The sequence below is a fragment of the Vespula pensylvanica genome, chromosome 3, assembly GCF_014466175.1.
Source record: "Vespula pensylvanica isolate Volc-1 chromosome 3, ASM1446617v1, whole genome shotgun sequence".
Taxonomy (NCBI): domain Eukaryota; kingdom Metazoa; phylum Arthropoda; class Insecta; order Hymenoptera; family Vespidae; genus Vespula; species Vespula pensylvanica.
This window is the reverse complement of record NC_057687.1, coordinates 11,355,805-11,372,448: the sequence shown is the minus strand read 5'-3', so window position 1 is coordinate 11,372,448 and position 16,644 is coordinate 11,355,805. Positions and strand designations below refer to the sequence as shown.

Below are 16,644 nucleotides of genomic sequence, written 5' to 3'. Positions count from 1 at the left end.
CGCCTCTCGGTCTCTCTAAATTGTACGACTGTTTAAGTCGCTAAACCATCGAGCGTGTTAAAACGATAGGCGGCAGAAGCAATGAAAGAGAACGAGGAAGAGAGCCAATGAGAGAGAGAGCTACGATCGAGAGAGAGAGAGAGAGAGAATGAAGAAAGCTGGACAAAGAGAAGGAACTTGGCTTTTCCACGAACGCGTCGAACGATAATTATGAAATTCCTGCAAAATGCTTTTGCACGCAATCAGCGTAGAGGGAACGCACGTGTGTGTAAGTACACGCCTCGGCTCGGTTTATTCAAGCAACTCGAGTCGAACACGAAGCGTGTCGGTCCTCTTCGTCCTTCCTGCATGCTTTCTTGTCTTCCTTCTCTCTTTTTTTTCGCTCTCTCACCTCGTCGCGTCTCGCAGTCTTCTCGAGCGAAGCGCGAGCCGCGTAAAATGCCTCTCGTGCTTTGACGGTTATTACGGATTCCTTAGCGAGAAACGATACACGCGAGTAAACGCGCACTGGAAAATAAAGAGGAACGAAGAAAAGAGTCCAGCTCGCGTGCAACGCCTCTCTCTCTCTCTCTCTCTCTCTCTCTCTCTCTCTCCTCTTCGATAATTAACAAACTCTTCTTAGTAAATGACATTCGCGCTCATCTCGATTCTCCTAGAGTATTTTCAACTCGTACTCGATGAAACCGTAAACGATGTTCGTTTACCGAACACGCCGACTTGTTATCGCTTTCTCGTAGAAGAAGAATCTTCCTCTAGAGTAGTCTTTTACGCGTCTTTCGATCCTACCTACCTTCCTTCCCTTTCGTCGATCTCCCTGTATCGGAGATAAATATTATGATGTAAAGTCGAGGACACTAGAAACTACATCTAATAATCGTTTCAATAAAGTCGTTTGAAGGATAATCTCGTGACACGTTACTCTTCCTTTTGAGAAGCTATAAGGAAGTGGAAAAACGTGTATCACTTTCTCTCTTCGTCTTTCCTACGAGAAAGCATTGTCTTCTTCTTTTTCTTCTTCTTCTACTACTAGCTCTCTCTCTATCCATTCGTCTCTATCTAAACCTCGCTAACTCAGGACCGTAACATATATCCCGTAGAATTAATTGAGTCTCGCTCTCCGAGTCGCATTATATACGCTGACCGTGCCGGTCGAGATAATAGATGGATAACCGAGACTAGATAATAGATATGGCACCGGGGAGAATGATAATGGCCGATGTCAAGTGCGAGACGAGACAAGCCGAAGTAATCTCTAAGTGTCGGTGATGTATCGTACACATATGTATATAACAAAGTGAGCCATTAACTATTGCCAACCGAAGTGAATTTTTATGTAACGATTTTGAAAAACTAACATTTTATTTTCTAATATTCTATATAACAGTTTAAGCAAAAATTAAATCGATAGAAAATCGTTTTACTCGACGATATGTAGTTATTAATATTAACCGGCTTCTTCCTCGTCGTCGTCGTCTTCGTCGTCGTCGTCGTCGTCGTCGTCGTCGTCGTCGTCGTCGTCGTCGTCGTCGTCGTCGTCGTCGTCGTCGTCGTCGTCGTCATGACGTCATAATGCATCCGACATCGCGTGACAAGGTACCACGCGAAGAGATCCGTCTCTTCTCCTACCGCGCTTTTAACCGGTACCACTCGACCTGTCCTTCCCTCCCTCTCGTTCCTCTTCTCCCTCTTCCTCTAGAACTCCGTTTGGCCTTCCTTGCTTGGAGGCACCAAGTGTACCGAAGTGGATAATACGATGGTTAGGGCGAACGACGGACCAGACGAATGCCTCGGGAATTTGCGAGAAGCTAAACGTCGACGGCTACAACACGACGACCGATGCACTTTCGGCTTCGTCGTATTTACACGTATATGTGTGTATATATATATATATATATATATATATATATATATATATATATACATATATAAAATGCAGCACGAAAGAAATAGAAAAAAAATAAACGCAAGTATTATTTATGATCGAGGAAACGTTTTCTCAAACTATTCTTTCGTAGATACAATAAACGCTTATATCCAAGCAAGAGCTTGAATTCGTTTCGTAGGATAGAATTTTCGTGCCTCTGGCCAAACATGAATATGCGATTTCAAATTTTAGTATCGTACACGATGTTTCATTAGGATGCAAATTATTCATTCATAAGGCTTGTATATACGGCCATGGAATAACCGCGTTAATGCCGGTATCGTTTCGATGGATACCGAGACATTACCATTGGATGCGTTTAACGAAGTGTTCGAATCGTTCCTACTCGCCTTTAATGCCTCATCAAATTTTCTCTATAAATCTGATCAAATTCTAATATATTAACGCCCTCCCTTATTATTTCTATCTTCTTTTGTTGCAGATCAATGTGGAAAGTGTCGGGCGAGCACGAAGAGACTGAATCTGAACAAATACTGCAAAAGAGATTACGGTGAGTACGTAGCAAAAAAAAAAAGAAAAAGAAACAGAAAGAAAAAGAAAAAAAAAAAAAAGGAAATCTAAATTAATTTGAAACAGAATACAAACCACGTAAAATAGAAAGAGAGAAAGTTAAAAAAGAAAGAACGTTGGTTTCGGGTCAAAGTTCCTAAAGAAGAAGTTGAGAAGAGAAAAGGGAAGAGAGAAAAGAGAAAAGAGAACAAGTCCTGTACGAGTGATCTACACATGGGCCAGGCTCTCGACGATTCGCATCACCTCTTTTCCTTCTCTTCTTCCTCTTTCTTCTCCCTTTCCTGTTCGTTCGTTCGTTCGTTCGTTCGTTCGTTCGTTCGTTCGTTCGGTGGCGCGATGCTGGTGTGTGCAAGGCGGCTCGTTCAAAAAAAGTGAAAGGCTCGCCGTTTTAGCGGGTAGAACTTTCAATAATAGAAAGGCATGCTTTTGAGCTGTGGTCCAGTACGCCGGGCCACGGTTTTAGGCTCGTTCTCCCTCTTCATCTTTTTCTCTCTCTCTCTCTCTCTCTCTCTCTCTCTCTCTCTCTCTCTCTCTTGCCATCCTTCATTCTCTAACTCCTCTCTTCCTTCCTTCTCTCGTCCGTTTGCTTGATTCAGCGCAGATAAATCTTCAACAGGTCTGCACTTAGCTGTCTCCGTCTTGGAATAGAAGCCGAAACGACCACACGACGTACTATCATTCTTCCTTTTATTTACTCTTTCTTTTTATCTATTCCTCTCTTTCTCTCTCTTTCTCTTTCTCTTTCTGTTTCTGTTTCTGTTTCTGTTTCTCTCTTTCGTGTCGTTTTGCGGAAGCAAATCCGATAAGGGAACAATCGAGAACATTACGAAAATAGCATAAACCGATTCAACGAAGAAGGAAGGTCAGTAACAAAAGTTTTCCAGCTCAACGTGCGAAGATATATTACTTACTCGAAAACTAACATTATTGATTGTAAAATAAGAAAAAGAGAAAGAAGAAAAAATGCGATCCGTTATCGAAAGGACGTGAGAGTACAACGTCGATCCTTTCAGTCAACCATCTCTCTTCTCCGATCGAGTAATGAATGGTTCGATCGAAAGTACCGCTCGACGTTGAGTCGGTTTCGACGGGCGCACCGGCCATGACCCTGGTCCTTGGCGAAAGGCTAATAGTATCCCTGTCCTGCGAACGACAGGATCGATGGATACGATCGTAATAAGAGAAAGAGAGTAATAAAAGCAAAAGCTGTTTTGCAAACCACAACCCTATTCCCCAGACGTTTTCCCTTCGTCTGTGGGAGACCACGACCTCCTTCCAAATACTCGACACATTTATATATATATAGATATATACATATATATATATATATATACATATATATTGTACCTGCGTATATCATGTGTATACATATGTATGTATATGTTTATCTATATATATATATATATATTGTACATATGTATGACACGCGTGTACATCTCGATTTTCAATGAAATGTGTTGTATTACCGTTTGTTAATTCGAAACAATTCGTCTCCATTTTTCTAGCTATACTTGGAAGAATAACGGACAGGCACAAGAAGAGCGATGGTTCGCAAAGCGGTAGTAGCGTGTCTGGGACATCTTGGATACGCTTCACATTGAACGTCGATTTTATATACAAAAAGAATCCAAACTCGAGGATTCGACGCGGCGACATACCACTGTACGTGCACTCCGCGGATTTGGCTTGCAGATGCCCCAAGATCAAACCCAACAAGTGAGTATTTGCAAATTATAACGAGTGGTAATTAATATTAGAAACGTGTCATCCTTTATATATGTATATACATATATATTGAAGATCTCAGAAACAAAACATTGATTCTCGTCGTGTCCATAGATCGTACTTGATCCTCGGCCAAGAGAGCGACGGTGGAGGTCAAGGTGGTCTCACTGTGACGCAGAGATCGATCGTCATCGAGTGGCGCGACGAATGGCATCGTCGAATGCGTCGCTTCCAACGTAGAGCAAGATCGTGCCATTGAAGGAGCAGCAAGTCATCGGCACATGCGAGGACGTAGAGAGAGAGAGAGAGAGAGAGAGAGAGAGAGAGAGAGAGAGAGAGAGAGAGAGAGAGAGAGAGAGAGAGAGAGAAAGAACGAAGGAAGATTACGAAGAAGGATTCGCCCCACCCGCCTTTATAGAGGAGCCTGCTACCTTGATTTTTCTAATCGCGAATACCGCCCGAGTATCGATAGGTGGTTCAACTCGCGAACGCTCGCGATGATTCCGTTTACGGTCCGCGATAAGAAAGAAAGAAAAAAGAAAAAACAAAAAAAAAATATAAAAAATACAAAAAAGATCCCCCAAAAAAATTACAAAACAAAAAAAATTAAAAAAAGAAAAATAAAGAAAAAAATAAGCCAAGGCGAATATCCATACTCGCGCGTCAGCTCGATTATTTCCAGCGCGAGTATCGATAATCGTGCGTCTTCCGTGCTCGATGTCCACCATACCATTAACTATCTCGCACTGGTGTGCCGGTATTATTCGAGACGCTACCGTTTACCGAAGATAAAGATAAAGGTTTCAAGCGCGTAAAGCTCGTGCGTTCGACGCTTCAAATTTTGATTTACTCGCGGCGGTGTCGGCGGCAATAGTAGCAGCAACAGCAGCAGCAGCAGCAGCAGCAGCAGCAGCATCAGTAGTAGCGGCAGTCTCGCCTTAAGTCGTTCTCAACCCTTCTGTCGAAAACGAGCGTGCGAACGTGAGAGAGAGAGAGAGAGAGAGAGAGAAAGAAAAAAAAGAGAGACAGCATGAACGAGCACGCGACCCGAGAGAATGAATGCGTGTGTAAATGAATGCGAGCGAGAGAAAAAGAGACAGAAAGAGAGAGAGAAAAAGAAAGAAAAGAAAGAGAAAGAGAGAGAGAGAAAGAGAAAGAAACAAGTGGACAAGCTAGTGAAACGAGAAGAGTTAAGCGCAAGGCACGGAATATATTTAGCTGTCGTATATTATCATCAAAGCCATATCGTGCTGTCGGGCTCAAGGAGCGAAGAACCGTCGGCTTTGGACATACGTTGGACACGAGCCACGATTACGAAGGCCCCAAAACGGTCCTCCGCTTGCCGACATTTCGCAGCCACAGAAAATCGCTTCCTCCTCGTGTCGTCTCGCGACTCGCGCGATTCCAAAGACACGATCTTTTCGCGTTTAACACAACATTATACATTTTTACCGATAAAAGTTAAGAAACCTTAAAGACCACGTATACATATATATACATACATACATACATACATACATACATACATACATACATACATACATATATACATACATAGATACATACGTGCAAAAGTCATACTCCTTTACGATATAAATGTTTCGAATGTTTCGAATAAATCGAAGTGTTACTTAACTATTGTCGGTAGGTTTAATTTCCGTAAATAAATTGAAACGATCGACTTCTCCTTTCGTTTCGCGTTAATGCGAATAAAAGGACGAGCGGCGGCGAAACCATGAGAATTCCGCAAGACCGTGCGACCGACGACTGTAAATGGCACAAAACTTCCATATACGCTAGCCCCGAGGCCTTTCCTCGAGCCCACCTCCTTCCTCCTACTCCGTCTCCTACATCGCCTCTTCTTTTTTAATTTATTTATTCTTCTTCGCTCGTACGACGATAACGCGTCGACACGACACGACACGAAACATCCTACGCTCAACACGCACCTACACACATATATACACACGCGCACACGCATACACACGCGAATACACGCGTACGTACGGACAGACAGATATACAGACGGACAGTGGACACGATCATACAAGTATTTGCGTACACACGCTCGTACACACACGTACACACACGCGCGCGCGCGAAAAAAAAAAAGAAAAAGAAAACAAAAACAACAGAAAAAGAAAAAAACAAAAAGTAATGATTACACGCGTTCGTTGAATGTAGATTTTCTTGTACATTTTCTATATAAATTATTAAGACCTTTTTCTAGCTGATATTATGTATTATTAATGACTTACTTATGTATGTAGATGAAAAGAAATGGTAGAGAGGCTAAGCAGCCGAAGAAACGCGTCGCAATATAACTACACTGCCTTTATCGATCACTGCCGGCGATCGTCCGTTCCACGGATCGATGGATCGACGCGTCGAAACGAGAGAATATCAGCCCGTTTTATGATCGATCGTATGCATTCTTCGAGCCTAACGTGATACAGAAGATATTGAAAATTCGGCGGGTTTTTAGAAAATACAAAAAAGAAAAAAACAAATTCTTGATATATCGTTAAGAGACGTTATAGGTTACTTAGGTTCGACATCACGAGGATATTTCAAGATCGATCCATGATAATCGATAAAATCAAGTTCCTAAGCACGACGACCGTTAATTTTCTTGGTGCCAGGAACAGAAAAAGAAGGAAGGCCCGTGTTTCCTCGGAAGGACATAAGCGTGTACATGTACCTTCGCGTATAATGAGAAAGTCTAGAACGAGAAACGCTACTTTCGATCGGCGACGCTCACACGTACTTACTTACTTGCTTGCTCTCTAAAGACGATCGAGAAAAGGTATATCGTTTACGGGCAAAACGCGTATCGAAGATTTGCGATCTTCGCAATTCGCTTCGGATGCTGTCGATATGCGATATGCGACACGTGCAACTGGTTGCAAGGCGACGCGAGATGAAAATATGCGACCGTTCAAAGAAAGAGAGAGAGAGAGAGAGAGAGAGAGAGAGAGAGAGAGAGAAAGAGAGAAATAAAAAAAGAGAAAGAGAGAACTGCGCAAGATCCGATTGTCTGTCTCCGTCGTCTACGCTAGAATTACATGTATAAAATGTACCAACTATAAGATAACGCTATTTAGATTAAGATTCAAGAAAAAAGTTATATCGTATATTCGCAGTTTAGCTGGCGACAGTTAGTAACAAAAAAAAAAAGACCGAAGAGAAAAGATCGAAACGGCGCGCGATCCTCCTCCAATTTTTGATCGTCGATCTGTAACACTTTTTCATAGATCTCCTTAACGATCTTTTAGCTTTTCTAATTCGTTATTTTTTCTTCTTGAAAAAGAGAGATCATTGTCTTATTTAAATAGAGGAGCCATTCGTTAACGCGACGATACACTTTATATTTCATATCTTATATTCCATCGTTGTTTTATTCCGTCGAATATATATATTCGACGATTTATTCATTCGATCGACGATCGCTAGCGCAGCACGAATAAGAGGAAACGAATGTTAAAGGATTTCCGATCATGCCAATATATCGTAGAATATACGCGATGTCACATTAAGTGTGCTATTTATACCTCCAAATTATTATATCGATTGCTACTACTGTACCACACAATTATGGAACTTAGACGCGATTAAATTATTAGATGTACCGTTGTGTATTGTGATGTAATAAATGTGACTAGTTGTACGAGAAATAAAATGCAATGCGTATGAAAGAAAGTCTAGAATCCTTACTTCATTTATTCGCTTAACGATATTCCAACTAAGCCAAGTATTCCATTTCTACGAGACGGATAAACAAATTCATATATCGTTTTTTGATATCGGTAACGCCACGTAGCGAGCTAAATAGCAAAGTTAACGATCTACCAAACTTATCGACCGTAACGTAACGTAATGGATTTATAAAACTTGGATCGATTTCTAATCGGAAAAAAAGAAATCTGCATTACCATAATACTCTATCGATAATAACATTGTGTCTTGCTCAAATGAATCAATCGTTCATCGGATAAAGTAGATCTACGAACGAATATTTACCGACCAGTCATCGAAAACCGACTTTCTTATAAAGTTAAAATCGTTAAAATAAAATATCATTGGAGTTACTTGGCGAATTTAAAGAAAAAAAAAAAAAAAATGGCTACTATATAATTAGAGAATATATTCTTTTTCGTGGAAAAATTTTCTCTCTATTGCGATTTATAACCTATATATCGATATCGAATAGAACAATCTATATTATTACAGATAATCTATAATTACATGAAATTATGCTCCCTGCGATTCAAATAATTCGTTTCGACGCAAATTACCAGCTAAAATTCAAATTATTTCAACTTTATAAGCATCGACAGATCATTTTCTTACGAGTCAGGGAATCAGTCGAACAAATGCTAGGAAAATATTGAATATCGTTGAAAAAATATTAGTTAACAATACCTGTTATTCTAGGATCGTTTTCCTGCATGATCTAGATGAAAATTTCATGTTGTTGAAAATCAATTGTTGGGAAAGTAAAAAATATTTGGATCACAACGTTCCGGTAACAACATGGTCGCCTTGTTGCCGCGAAAATGAGAAGAATTTCGGACCGACCGTGATCCGATTGGCTGTTCATTAATTCACTGATATCACGTGACTTCATAAATGCATATTTCTAATAACCGATATTCTACGTATCAACTTTTTAAACTTTTAAATCTAACTAAAACTCTATATCACATTATACGTGAATAAATACTTTTGAATAAGCAAAAGACGATGACGGTAACGCTTCGAAGTATCGCAAGAGACTAACGTCTTATTAAAAGTTGTCTTTATTTATATTTTTCTCTTTTGGTTCACTATTTAATCTCGTCGTCTTTCCGAACAATAATTAAATTACATATTGTGTATTGTTTGTTTACGTTACTTTTGATAGAAAGGTATATATAAAATTTAACTCGTACGTACGCCATCTACCGTCTATTATGGTTACGTTATAACCAAACTATCAAAAACATCGATTAACAAAATAACGAAAAATTAGTGTATTCTTGGATGTATTCAACTTCTCTAAATATGTTAACATCTCTTCGTGTACTTCGTACGCTTTTAGTACGTAATTATATATAAAAAAAATTTGTTATTTTTTTGAAATTATTAATTTAATTTTTATTAAATATGATCCAACTATACCTTATGTAACCTTCGAATCATATTAAAATAATTGTTTCTGTTTGACAATTATTACCCGATTTTTCTATAGGCTTCTACAAAGAGCAGAGGAATACAAACGTCTTCTAGCCATGCATCCGAACAGCTGTTCAATGTACGTTATAATATTTTTATTAAATTCTTGACAGCTTTACTTCAAACGTAGTAACATTATCTTTAAATTGTAGCATAGAGATACCGAATATAATAACCCCAATACACCCTTCGAGTTTAATGAAGCAAACAAAAAACGTATCGAAGCTCTTCTCAAAATTTATCCAGAAGGTCACAAACGTGGTGCGATGATACCTCTATTGGATTTAGCTCAAAGACAACACGGTTGGCTACCACTCTCTGCTATGCATAAAGTTGCAGAGATTCTCAATGTACCACGTATGCGTGTTTACGAAGTTGCTACCTTCTATACAATGTTTAACAGAAATCCGATAGGGAAATATCATGTACAAATTTGTACTTGTACTCCATGCTGGTTGCGAGATTCAGATTCTATAGTAAATGCAGTAACCGAAGCTGCATGTTGCGAACTTGGTTGCACTTCTGAAGATAAATTATTTACAGTATCGGAGGTAGAATGTTTAGGAGCATGCGCCAACGCACCAATGTTCCAAGTTAATGACGATTATTATGTAAGTGATTATAAATTTTCCTTTTTTATAAATAATTCTACCGGTAGAAAACTTAATCTTATTACCTGATTTTATTTATCTCGATAGGAAGATTTGACTCCTGAGAGCGCGGCAAGAATAATTAACGCGTTAAAGAAAGGTGAAAGACCACCGCCTGGTCCTCAAGATTCGCCTAGATTTGCTGCAGATCCAGCTGGTGGATTAACGTCCTTGAAAACTCCACCTCCGGGACCAGGATTTAAGATCAGATCAGATCTATAAAACAAATGTAAATACAAATTTAGTGTGTGATGTATGTAAATGATTTAGGAATGTCCAAAAAGTTTATAAATAAAGTTTCCAATGATGGAAAAATAGCCATATATTTAATATGTTAATTTTTTATAAAATTGAATATTATAAAAAAATACATCTTTTTGTGTGAGAAATAATACAGTTCTCAGCGATTACGAAAGACCAACTAAGAAAAAAAAATATATATATATAAATATTTTTACAATTTTCAAAAAGTATGCGATAGAAACAATGTAGTTATTAGCCCGGTAAAATTCTCGGCATTTCTCGTCCTGTCGTTTTCTCTGCTAAGTCGTATTGAAAGTAAAAGATTTATAAAAGATATATCTACCAAATTAACTTTTTTTTATTAAACATTGAAGTAAAATGTATGAACCAATTGCAACAACAGAAAAATCACAAAAGATCGAAGCGATAAACAAAGAAACGATACATCGTATTTGTTCTGGACAGGTAAGGTTAACCGTTGAACAAAAGATTAGTTTATATTTATTATTAGTCTCACAATATTTTTAACGTAGAACTATGTAATTATATAGGTAGTGATCGATCTCTCAATTGCTGTAAAAGAATTAGTTGAAAATAGCTTAGACAGTGGAGCTACAATTGTTGATGTAAAATTAACAGATTATGGAAAAACATGTATAACTGTCTCAGACAATGGAAGTGGAGTTGAAGAACAAGATTTTGAAGGATTAGGTCAGTGATTAAATAAAAATATATAATAAGAATTCATAATTTTTTAAGAAGCACTTCTTATGATATCACTCCATAAAGTAAATTTGTTTACGATTAAACTATATGATAGATGGAAGTATTTCAAAAAAATTAAAATTTTTTTTTATAACAAAACAGGTTTAAAACATTATACGTCTAAACTCCGCGAATTTTCGGACTTAACAGAAGTAAATACATTTGGATTTCGTGGAGAAGCTCTAAGTTCATTATGTGCATTAGGTGATTTAAGTATCGTAACCAGGCATTTGATCAATGAACACGGATTTAAGTTAGAATTTGATAGGAATGGTTTATTAAAAAAGAAAGAAATATGTGCCAGAGAAAAAGGAACATCGGTTCATGTAAAAAATATATTTAAAAATCTTCCAGTAAGAGCAAAAGAATTTCATAGAAATATAAAAAAGGAATATACACGTACTATTCAAATACTATACAGTTACTGTTTAGTTTCCGTTAATGCAAAAATAACATGTACGAATACAATCTCGGGAAAATCTTCTAATCTTATCATAAGCACGGCAAATGCAGATAGCGTTCTTAAAAATATTATTGCTGTTTTTGGTAAAAAATCTGTTGACGGTTTGATCCAAATTGAATTACAACCGCCTGATGAAACAACTCTGGAAGAATACAATCTACCGAATAATTCTAAGATAGACTTTGATTGGGAATGTTATGTTAGCAGCTGTGATCATACCTGTGGTCGTTCTAGTCCTGATAGACAATTTTTTTATGTAAACGGACGACCTTGTGATCTTACAAAAATAAATAAACTAATTAACCACATATATCATAAATATAACAATAAACAATATCCTTTTATATTTTTGAATTTAAAATTAAATCAAGAATGCGCCGATGTTAATGTTACACCAGACAAAAGAACTATTTTGTTCACACAAGAAAAAATAATTTTAGCCTCTATTAAATTTAATCTGATAAAAAAATGGGAATCCATGCAAGGAAATTTTACTGTAAAAGCATTGACAGAATTAAATTTTGGATTCAAAAGAGTAGCTTCTAATACTTACGAAGATCCACCAGCAAAAAGAATACAAATTTTTCATAGATCTGAAAATGTTGAAAAAAAAGATGAAAAAGAAACGCACGTAAAAACAAATAATGCTTTTGAAGAAAACAACGAAGTTGTAGAAAAATTGTTAAACATTGAGATACCTATCAATATAGAAAAAGTAAAAGAAAAATTTTATGAAAAAAAGAATGCATCTAAGAATGATGTTATTAAAAAAGGAAAATTGAAGTACAAAGTACGAATAGAAGCTGATCAGAATAACGAAGCTGAGAAAGAACTACAAAGAGAACTTACCAAAGAATCATTTACAAAGGTTATTATAATATCTGTATAATAATCTGTTCTGCATTCTAATTGTTTCTATAAATATATAGATCATAAGATATATTATGTTACAGATGGAGATTATAGGACAATTCAATTTAGGTTTTATTATAGCTCTGTTAGAAAATGATCTTTTCATAATTGATCAGCATGCAACAGACGAAAAGTTTCGTTTTGAAAAATTAAGTAATGAGACGAAACTGAAAACACAGAAATTAATTATTCCTAAACCTTTAAATCTTTCATCTTTAAATGAAACTATTCTCATAGAACAACGAGAAATATTCGAAAGTAATGGTTTCGAATTTAAAATAAATACCGAAGGTATACTAATTATGAAAAACGATATTTTATTTATAAGATGCAATAATTAAAAATTATTATTATTTTTTTTTTTTTTTTTTTTCAGGTAACGTCGGACAACGTGTAGAATTAATCGGAATGCCAGTTAGTGGTGGCTGGCAATTTGGACAAGGAGATATAGAAGAATTAATTTTTTTGATCAAAGAAGGAGTGATAGAAAATAAAGTTTCTTCGGAAATCCCTCGTCCAAGTCGAGTTCGGCAAATGTTAGCATCAAGAGCATGTCGTAGCGCAGTTATGATCGGTACTGCGTTAAATAATACAGAAATGCAGAAATTAATGATACAAATGAGTCAAATGAAAAATCCTTGGAATTGTCCACATGGTAGACCTACAATACGACATCTATTTTCTTTATTTTTAATGAATAGATAGCATTAAACAGATGTTTTACCTAAGAGATACAAGAGTCAATCGAGAAATAAATTTTTTACTCTTGAATAAGTAGCATTTTGTAATACTTATAATAACGTATTACAAAAGTGGCATAATTACTTTAAAATTACGTTAAAATTAATTAAAAAGCACGAAGGAAATTACAAAAAGTATATTCTTTTGAATATTTTGACAATATATAATTAAAATTATAAATTCATTAGACACTAATAGTACGAAATATATTGTACCCAGAATGTGCCGTCGATATTATAGTACCAGGACACTGTGGATGCCAATGTAATTCCTTAATGTCTGTTTGACCTTGATGTATAAACAATAACTGTGGAGGTAAATCTGTTATTTCATTGTCTTTGGATTCTTCCGAATGATCTACTTCTACTGACAGATCCCATTGCGCGATTTGATCATCTGCACCACCTGATGCAAACACAGTGGCTTCTTGAGGATGCCATTCTACGGTTGTTACAGGTGCGGTGTGTTGTTTAAAAGTTGCAAGAGGAGTTGATCCATTTGGACTAAATTCCCTCAAGTCCCATATGCAAAGTAATCCATCATCTCCTCCAGACACAAGGAATTGATTTTCTTTGCGATTCCAAGAAATAACATTAATATCTGCAGTGTGTGTTCCAGAGACCGATAGCATACACGCGGATTGTGGGCTGACCCTTGTATCCCATATCTTTATACTATACAGAAAGAAAATCTCTTTCAATTGGAAGCACGTACTAATATTTTTAAGTAATATATATAATAGAAAACCTTTTATCGACCGAACAAGAAGCCAAAACATTTCTTTCATTAGGAGACCACTGAATATCTTCTACGCTATATGGTGCATGTGAATTATACGGCCTTTGATCGACTTGCCAAGTTGCACTAGTATCATTTCCACTGATGCGCCATATGTGTATATTACCCTTACAGTCTCCAGAAGCTAATGTGCCTTTTTCTGTAGGACACCAATCAAGACCATATCCTTCTGTAAGATGTCCATTAAAAGTAAACAATGGTTTTACACCACCATCAGGTTTCTCACATCTTTTACGATACGAAAGAAGCGACGCAGTATTATCAACTGCTTTTAATTGTTCATTCAAATTCCAAAGGTTTACTCGACCTAATTCACTCCAACTTGCTGCTAACGTTGTATGTTCAATTTGTGTACATCTAAAAATTTTGTTATGGTTGCATTTTATATAAACGTATTAATAATAATATGTATTTGAAATTATATATCATACAATGAATATATATAAACAATATATTAATTTTATATATTTATACATTTACCTTACTCTATTAACACACCCTTGATGTTTAATTGGAGCAACCGTCATAACAGGAATCCGTTCATTATTTTCATCTTCAGAATCACTCGATTCATCTTCCGAATCTATATCTTTTATGCCATGCAAATTTGACATTTTCATGACAAGAAGATTATTTACATGTGCTTTAGCAGCCTGGGTACCAGCAACCAGGTACATGCTAAGAGGATAAGTTTCTCTATCGCTACCAAGATCATCTAAGATTACGTCAAAGCTAAGACACGGTGCACCAGATTGTGCATGATGCAACATACGATACGTAGATTTATCGACAACAAGTTCCTCCTCTGCATCTAAAGGTTGTCCAGGTAAATACACTTTTGATTCTATTTTACTACCGTTTTGATCTTCGTTTTCATTTTCTGTAATTTTTTCACTTTCCGCATCCTCGCTACTATTATCCATGCTTTCATCTTCAGTATCATTCATTGTTTCATGATCCATTTTTTCCGACATACCTTTATAAAAATTTAGGAAAAAGAAGAATAAATAATATCGACTATCGCTAATTTTATCGACTTATCGGTGAATAAATACAATATAATGCGGAATTCTTTAAGAGTTGTACAAAGAGAAATTAACCTCAAACCTCAAAAAATGATACTAATTACATACATAATTATTAATAATAATATATATAATATTGAATTAATATTAAATTTTAAATATTACTTAATAGATGCGTAAGAATGTTAGAAAAATATCAAACATTCATTTACCTTCAACAAATTTCAAGTTTGTGTATACTATTTAATTGCACCGTGCACACGTGTATACGACAGATTCCAAATGCGGTACGATCTACTACCGCCACCTATATTTGAACATAGTAAATGACATCAATAGAACAATAATATAAAAATTGATTAAATCAATAAATAAAATGTTAACTGTGATTTTTTTTCATTTTATTTCTACAAATATTTTTTGTAAATTCTATTAACGATTGTTCGACAAATACACGTTAAATATATCTTACAAGCGATACTTTTCACTAGATTAACCATAATATATTAGAAATCATACCGAATTTGTAAGAAATTATTCGCAACAAACTGTTATATAAATACATACTGTTATTAAATGATACACCGAATAAAAATAATTTCTATAATATAATTAATAATAAATATATTATTAATATCTATATAATAAATAAATTTTAGTATCTAGTATTATAGGAAACCTACCATTCGAAATATGATCTATATATACTCTTTTGTGGGGAATTTCAAATCCTAGAGATATAATTATATTTAATTAAATTATGATATTCACAAAGCAAATGTTATATATAATTTAAATCCTATAATATTCGAAAGTTTAAGGGTAAGTAATTGTAAATAAAATTCTTACTCATCATTTATTTGTACATGTTTAATAGTTCCTCTTTTCGAAATTCACTCAATGATATTCGAAAAGAGGAAATGGCAAGATATTGGCTGAAATTTGATGACACATTTGAATTAGTGAAGGAATTAATTATTAAAATGAAGTATATAGACATTGTTAATATTGACAATTTAATGATTATATTGTTTTTTTGATACAATTCTGTGAGTTAGATTTATTTATATATGAGTTGGGTTCATACCGCGATTAGATATACGTATAGTGTACATGTGAATGAAGCATAAGCATTAAACGGAAAACTATCTCAGTGACATTTAGTCCTTCTATGTTTCTTTTTTAATCCGACGAGATGGGTGAGTTTCTCCGTTTTACGAGAGTTTGTTTTTATCGAATTACATCTGTATTTTTCCATGAAAAACATCTTCCCAAAATACGAAAAATTTGTATATAATGTAATAATCTAAAGATTCGTTGTTATATTATTTGGATATTTGTCAGAAAAGTTTGTTTAAATTATATCGGCTTTTAATGGTTAGAAACAGTTTTCAAAATTCTTATACAATATTTTATACCGTATAAAAATATGAATTAATGTAGAGTTAATTAACATTATTCCTTCTATTTGAATATATCTTTTCAAATTTATTAAAAATGACACTATATTGAATTGCGTAAACATTTGGATTGTTCGAAGTTGGTAATGAGATCTTGTGTATGTCGAAGCAAAATGTATATAAAAGATAATTGTAATGGATAGGTATATCACGCGATCATTGGCATAAGAGGAGAGCAACTGGTGGAAAGAGG

At 35.5% G+C, this 16,644-nt stretch overlaps 5 protein-coding genes and 1 long non-coding RNA gene across 9 annotated transcripts in view; 4 read left to right on the top strand and 2 right to left on the bottom strand.

Moving 5' to 3' along the window:
• Window positions 1-7,155, top strand: part of LOC122628150 (netrin-1-like) — a 107,366-nt gene extending 100,211 nt beyond the window's left edge. The window contains exons 5-8 of one of the 4 annotated variants that reach the window (XR_006326986.1): window positions 2,367-2,435; window positions 3,961-4,171; window positions 4,295-4,511; window positions 4,550-7,155. Coding sequence is in view for 1 of the 4 variants with exons in the window: in XM_043810104.1 (XP_043666039.1) it covers window positions 2,367-2,435; window positions 3,961-4,171; window positions 4,295-4,439 (425 nt within the window). In the remaining 3 variants the exon portion in view is untranslated. Of the gene's footprint in view, window positions 1-2,366; window positions 2,436-3,960; window positions 4,172-4,294 lie in introns of all 4 variants that reach the window. The other 3 variants (XR_006326985.1, XR_006326984.1, XM_043810104.1) reach the window with 3 other exon arrangements.
• Window positions 1-9,013, bottom strand: part of LOC122628158 — a 74,716-nt gene extending 65,703 nt beyond the window's left edge. Inside the window, exon 1 of the long non-coding RNA XR_006326987.1 lies at window positions 8,603-9,013. This is a non-coding gene — a long non-coding RNA (uncharacterized LOC122628158). The remainder of the gene's footprint in view (window positions 1-8,602) is intronic.
• An 88-nt stretch (window positions 9,014-9,101) lies between these two features.
• On the top strand, window positions 9,102-10,369 carry LOC122628157 (NADH dehydrogenase [ubiquinone] flavoprotein 2, mitochondrial). The gene is made up of 4 exons (XM_043810112.1): window positions 9,102-9,259; window positions 9,411-9,473; window positions 9,547-10,005; window positions 10,093-10,369. Exons 1-4 carry the CDS (start codon window positions 9,203-9,205, stop codon window positions 10,264-10,266), a joined length of 753 nt encoding a protein of 250 aa, XP_043666047.1. The 5' UTR covers window positions 9,102-9,202; the 3' UTR covers window positions 10,267-10,369.
• A 133-nt stretch (window positions 10,370-10,502) lies between these two features.
• Window positions 10,503-14,387, top strand: LOC122628154 (mismatch repair endonuclease PMS2). Its single transcript, XM_043810109.1, has 5 exons — window positions 10,503-10,752; window positions 10,839-10,998; window positions 11,155-12,383; window positions 12,469-12,718; window positions 12,804-14,387. Exons 1-5 carry the CDS (start codon window positions 10,666-10,668, stop codon window positions 13,130-13,132), a joined length of 2,055 nt encoding a protein of 684 aa, XP_043666044.1. The 5' UTR covers window positions 10,503-10,665; the 3' UTR covers window positions 13,133-14,387.
• LOC122628156 (glutamate-rich WD repeat-containing protein 1) lies at window positions 13,290-15,310 on the bottom strand. The gene is made up of 4 exons (XM_043810111.1): window positions 15,204-15,310; window positions 14,447-14,942; window positions 13,916-14,323; window positions 13,290-13,842 (listed from the first exon to the last, which is right to left on the bottom strand). Exons 2-4 carry the CDS (start codon window positions 14,938-14,940, stop codon window positions 13,353-13,355), a joined length of 1,392 nt encoding a protein of 463 aa, XP_043666046.1. The 5' UTR covers window positions 14,941-14,942; window positions 15,204-15,310; the 3' UTR covers window positions 13,290-13,352.
• An 856-nt stretch (window positions 15,311-16,166) lies between these two features.
• LOC122627462 (40S ribosomal protein S8) overlaps window positions 16,167-16,644 on the top strand; it is a 3,507-nt gene continuing 3,029 nt past the window's right edge. The window contains exon 1 of the mRNA XM_043808562.1: window positions 16,167-16,190. Coding sequence (XP_043664497.1) covers window positions 16,187-16,190 — 4 coding nt within the window. The 5' untranslated portion in view covers window positions 16,167-16,186. The remainder of the gene's footprint in view (window positions 16,191-16,644) is intronic.